The sequence below is a fragment of the Pteropus alecto genome, unplaced genomic scaffold (assembly GCF_000325575.1).
Source record: "Pteropus alecto unplaced genomic scaffold, ASM32557v1 scaffold42, whole genome shotgun sequence".
Classification (NCBI taxonomy): domain Eukaryota; kingdom Metazoa; phylum Chordata; class Mammalia; order Chiroptera; family Pteropodidae; genus Pteropus; species Pteropus alecto.
In genome coordinates this window covers 16,195,753-16,201,197 of record NW_006434825.1, presented here as the reverse complement: position 1 = coordinate 16,201,197, position 5,445 = coordinate 16,195,753, and the positions used below count along the sequence as shown (strand labels likewise).

Genomic DNA, 5,445 nt, shown 5'->3' with positions numbered 1-5,445 from the left:
AAACCTGGAGGGTAAGTCTGTACATGAAATAGCACTGTACCACCCATTTTTTCCAATGTATTTATCCCTTCAAAAATTTTAACTGGGAGAACTGGGAGTCTGAGGGAGCGGGTGAAAGGCTTTCTTTACACTATATACTCTTTTTATATACTCTTTTTGTATACTCTTTCTTTATACTATATACTCTTTTCTAAATGTTGAGGTATAATTTATGTACCATGAAATTAACCCATTTTATGTATATGATTCAATGATTTTTTAGTAACTTTTATAGAGTTTTACAACAATTGCTACAATCCAGCTTTGAATATTCCTATCACTCCCAAAAGTTCCCTGGAAGTTGTGTATATTTTTTCTTTCCTTTCTTCGTATCTATCTGTCTACAATGTGTATATATCACCTATCTAAATTAAATACCAAAGCTGGTAAGGAAGCATAGTGTGAGGAAAAGATCAGAGGAAAACAGTTTAATTATTTGGGGCATTAGCCTTCCTAGTCTATAAAATGATTAGATGGCTTCAAAGGCCTCGTCCAATTCTCAAATTCACTTAAGTGTAGATTTTCTCCTGGGAATCAATTTGACCATAGACCCCCAGATGCTAAGAAGCTCTAGTTATTCCCTTATTAAGAGATCTGTGGCATAACAATGAATCCCAGCCTTTCCAGAGAATATGGAAAACTCTTTTTACCTTGCTTTACTTCTTCTGAGGCCATGGAGTCCCCCACTTCAAAATCAGAGCTGATTCTTTTCCTGAGGAAGCGTAAGTACAACTCACTGCGGGCGTTCATTAGGGTGACCTCAGTCAAGATTGGGTCCAGTTCCCTGAGACACACAGAGGAGAAATAAGCAAGACACTGGATTCCTTCAGATATAAGAGATACATGGCAAACAAAGTCCCAAACTTCTCCTCCCCACTGGGTCCAGAAGATTTCTGCAGATGGTCATCATGGCTCTGCTGACCCAATTATAGTCAGAGACAGCTGTCAACCACATATTCCACTTATGTTTCACCTGAATCATTCCCGCCCTAAAATCCTGCCAGGGCTAAATAAGAGACTGGGAGGTATGTTTTTGTTAGCAGTTTGAGCAAAAATTATCAATGCCTTGTGTGGAAAAAAAACATATCTCCCCAACCTCTTGTTTAGCTGTGGTGGGATTTTGGAATACTCCATTAAATTGTCCCATGCCCATTCATCTACTCAGATGAATAGCCAAAACAATCTTGAGAAAAAAAGTTGGAGGACTCACACTTACTGATTTCACAACCTACTACAAAGCTATAGCAATCAAAATAGTGTGGTATTTTGATAAGGATAGACCTATAGATTAACTGAGAATCCAGAAATCTTTGTGTCGATGGTCAACTGATTTCCAAGGAGAGGCAAAGACAACTCAACAGGAAAGGAACAGTCTTTTCGAAAAACTGTGCTAGGATAACTGAGATCCACATTTAAAAATGAAGTTGAACCCCTACTTCAGTTTATGTAAACAAATTAACAAATCGTTTTCCACGCTGAAGTTCGAGAGATCTTTTCAAAAACGAAATCTGGTCTTATCATAATCAAGATTTCCATAGCTCTTAGGATAGAAGACCTGGAATGGCCTGACTCTAACAACCTCTACAGATTCATCTCATATCAGACGCTCCCCAACTCTCTGTACTTCAACTATGCTGGCCTTCTTTCAGTTTTTCAAACATACGGGGCCTTTGAACATGCTTTTCCTGCTCTACCTGAAATACTCTTTACCTATTACTCCTACTTACTCTTAAGGTCTCAGATCTAAGGTCATTTCCTCAGGAATTTTTCCTTGAACTTCATCAGTTTAGATTATATACCTTTATTACATGTTCTCCTATAGCCTACACTTAGTATATACTATCATAGTGGTTAACAGCATGAAATCTAGAGTCAGACTGCCTGGACTCTTTTCTTGGTTCTGCCACTTTCTAGCTGGATAACCTTGGGCAAATCACTTAACCTGTCTAGGCTTCGGTTTTCTCATCTATAAAAAATATTTATGGATTAAATCAGTGATTCTCAACTGAGGGTGATTTTACCTCACAGAGAACATTTGGCAGTATTTGGAAACATTTTTGGTTGTCACACAACTATAGGGTGTTACCAGGGTCTAGTGGGTCAAGGCCAGGGATGCTGCTAAACATTCGAAAATGCATAGGATAGTCCTCCATAATGAAGAATTATCCAGCAAAATGCCAACAGTATAGATGCTGAGAAAGTCTGGATTAAATGATTTAATATTTTTTAGGTACTTAGAACTATGTCTGGCATATAGTGAAACACTATGTGTTAGGTACTATTATTATCTACTTTATAGACCAGAGCTACCACAACGAATTAGGTCTGTTTTGCTTTCTTTGCTTGCTGCCATATCCCCAGTGCCAAGGACCAGTGCCTGGCATGTAATGTGTACTCAGTAAAAATTTGCTGATTGAATGAATATATTTTTATAATTTTCGATTTTCTTTTAACAAGCATATATTCTTTTTTATTAGAAAAAGAAAAAGCTTAAAATTTTAGGACAGTAGTTAACCTTTGAAGGAGGGAGAGGAGGAAAGTCACATTGGGGGCTTAAAAGTATTGGTAATGATCTGTTATTCTTTATAAACCATGTATATGTTATACATATGCTTTTTTTTGCACGATATAGTCCATTAAAAAAAAAGAATCATAGATAAAACATTCCTAAAACAAACCACGTTGTAACATAGTGTCTGAATTATACATGATTCAACACAAATTGTTATGGACGAAAGAAAAGATGATTACCTTGGTTCTATTTTTTCTGTTGCAGAATTTCTCATCAAGTTGTTCTGGACATGCCGGAACTGCAATACACCACAGAAATAAGATAGCTCTTCCCCACCCTCCTGTCTGCCTTTTGCTGATCACTCCACTTCTAGCATATAAGAATGTTTAGGTTTAGTTTACTTAACAGGTAAGCCAAAAGCAGGCTTTCAAGATGATGAGTCAGAGATTTACTTTTGATTTAGATCTAATGCTCACCTCTATTATTGCATTAAAAAGGATGCTAACAGTGTTCCAAAGTATTATCGCCTGGAGTCTCCCCGAGTTAAAATCTTTTCTCCTAGAAATAAAATTGTATTGGACTACCCCTATTTCTAAGTTCTGCTCTTACTTTTGCTACTCATAAGAATGGAAAAATCAAGTTCTGAATAGGAAATGTTACCTTTAGCACTTAAGGAACCTTCACAAATAAAATTCCCATTATACTACCAGCAGGCACAATTGTACATCCTATGATATAAAGAACTAGTTTAATTTTACTACTGTGTTCCTTTCAGGAAGACCTTGCCAGTTCCTTCTCAGTCTTGTACTAAGGCCACTGTCATCTTGACAACACCTTAAGTCCAAAGTAAGCTGGTGATGGGCAAAGTGCAGGCCAGTCTGCATTCAGCATTTATGTATCTCCTGTTGCATCTTTTTTCTTTTCCCCCCTCAATTTATTCCATTCAGCGTTTCTGGCTGCTTCCAAACTGCTGTAGCCTCCCCTGCTCACCTGCTGGTGGTAGTTTCTCTGCTTGATGAACTTGTCTACCACTTTCTCCACCTGTGTGTCACATTCCACCTGCAGATATTTTATCAGGCTATAAAGTTTCCCTGGCCCATAATAGGTCTCCACTATCGGTTGGTGAGTTTCCACAATGCGGGCAATCCCTAGAAAGAAAAAAGTGAGAGGGTTAGATTCCAAATATTCTTCCCAAAAAATAAACTCTTTTCTTCCAGCCAGGACTGACCCAGGGTCTAACTCAACATGTTTTGGTTGCTTCACTGCCTCAAATGAATACAAAAGGATCTTGTCAGTGCTGGAAGTTGCTAAGCAAATTTATCTGTTAAATATGTACAATGCTTGGTATACCAGCAGGCATTTCATAAATTATACTGATAATTTCTACAGGAGCATTTTTAAAAACCAGCATTGCTTTCTTCCCAGTAATTTATTTTAGTGTTAAATTTATTCTTAGAGTTTGGTCTTGAGGGCTAGGGAGGCTCAAACTAATCTTTGCGAATCACATACTAAATTGGGAAGTTAATTCTCCAATAAATCAGTATATAGTGAATGATAGGTTTAAATTAAAGACATTAGGCTAGTGGAGGTAGAAGAAAAGGTATGATGCTGCTGTTAATGTCTCCAGTCTTCCTAGAGTGAAGAGGCTTGCCTTCAAACAAGAGAGTAAGTGTATCTGCAAAGATGACTGCAGCTCTTCGATCACTCATGTCCGTCCCTAGTACCAACAGCAGATTCTCCTCAGCTTTACTGGCCACCTAAAAAAGAAAATGAAGAGAATCTATATATATTTCTCAGACTAAAAGCCAGCCTCAGTTTTCCCAAAAGACTTCTCATTGGCTTTCTTTTTCCCATGCTTCCCTTAATGCTCTGAAGTCTAGGCAGCACATAGGAACCTCCTCTGAAGGCTCTGGGTTGTTTGAGCCTCAGGAAGGACAATGAACTTGAACACAGTGGTAGCTCTTGGTCTCTTAATCCCCTTTTTCAGAGGTGATCACTGTTAACCCTTTTGAAAATATCCTAAGCTTACATAAGCATACATCTTTATTGTTGTGCCCCTCATTTTAACAAACCACATATGTTAGAGAGTGAAATATGTCAGTAAATACAGAACCATCTTATTTTTCTTAATGGCAGAATTATGTTCCATTATAGAGAAGTTGCGGGCCGGGGGGTGGGGGGGAGGTAGGATGCACACTGACATATAGTTAAAAAAACAACAACCTTCTGCACACATGCCTGCTTCAATTTGCTCCTCTTCATCTAAGGTGGGGGAAGAGGGCTGAGTCCTTAACTGGAGCCTGTTTCTTTTCCAGGATTTAACCTTAAGTAATCTCGTCTGCTTCATCTCATTGCAACTTATTTTCAGACTCAAGCCTGGTGATGAAGTCTTAAAGCCAGTAACCAACAACTCTGAATGCTCTTAATAGAAGCTAATTCCTGGCTGATAGCTTGAAAAAAGTGAGTCAACTTGTCAGAGAATTTGCATTTTAATTTTCCTATACTTTCACTTGGTCTGTTGGAAATAAATGTGCATCGGATGTCTAGGCCATGCCTGGTACACAGCAGACTGGCAATACATAGATAAACATTGAATGAATGCATGCATCCAACCCTGCCAGGCTATAGCAAGAGCAGAAAACGGGAGTCAAATTCAGATGCGAAAAAGTATCCACAGACATTGGATCTATCCAGTGCTCCAACCTGTAGGCAGAGAACCATATCTTTATCCTGCCAAGCAATCAGGAGCCATACCTGCTTGCAAAGGTATTCTGAGAATTTGCTTAATCCCTCCTCATGTAAACCCAGCAGCGGGAAGATCTTGAAGAAGCGCTCCACCTGGGGCAGATCCCCTTCCTTAGTGGCAATTGCAAACTTCTCTGTTACTATGGCTT

The 5,445-nt window shown here is 38.6% G+C and overlaps 1 protein-coding gene across 2 annotated transcripts in view; it reads right to left on the bottom strand.

The window, feature by feature from the left end:
* The window catches only part of COG4 (component of oligomeric golgi complex 4), a 21,956-nt gene that overhangs the window by 12,382 nt on the left and 4,129 nt on the right, over positions 1-5,445 (bottom strand). For both annotated transcript variants that reach the window (XM_025045272.1, XM_025045273.1), the window contains exons 5-9: positions 5,306-5,445; positions 4,203-4,308; positions 3,542-3,699; positions 2,791-2,849; positions 690-823 (exon numbers count right to left, since the gene is read on the bottom strand). The exon at positions 5,306-5,445 is cut by the window's right edge and continues 81 nt beyond it. In XM_025045272.1, the coding sequence (XP_024901040.1) occupies positions 690-823; positions 2,791-2,849; positions 3,542-3,699; positions 4,203-4,308; positions 5,306-5,445 (597 nt within the window). The remainder of the gene's footprint in view (positions 1-689; positions 824-2,790; positions 2,850-3,541; positions 3,700-4,202; positions 4,309-5,305) is intronic.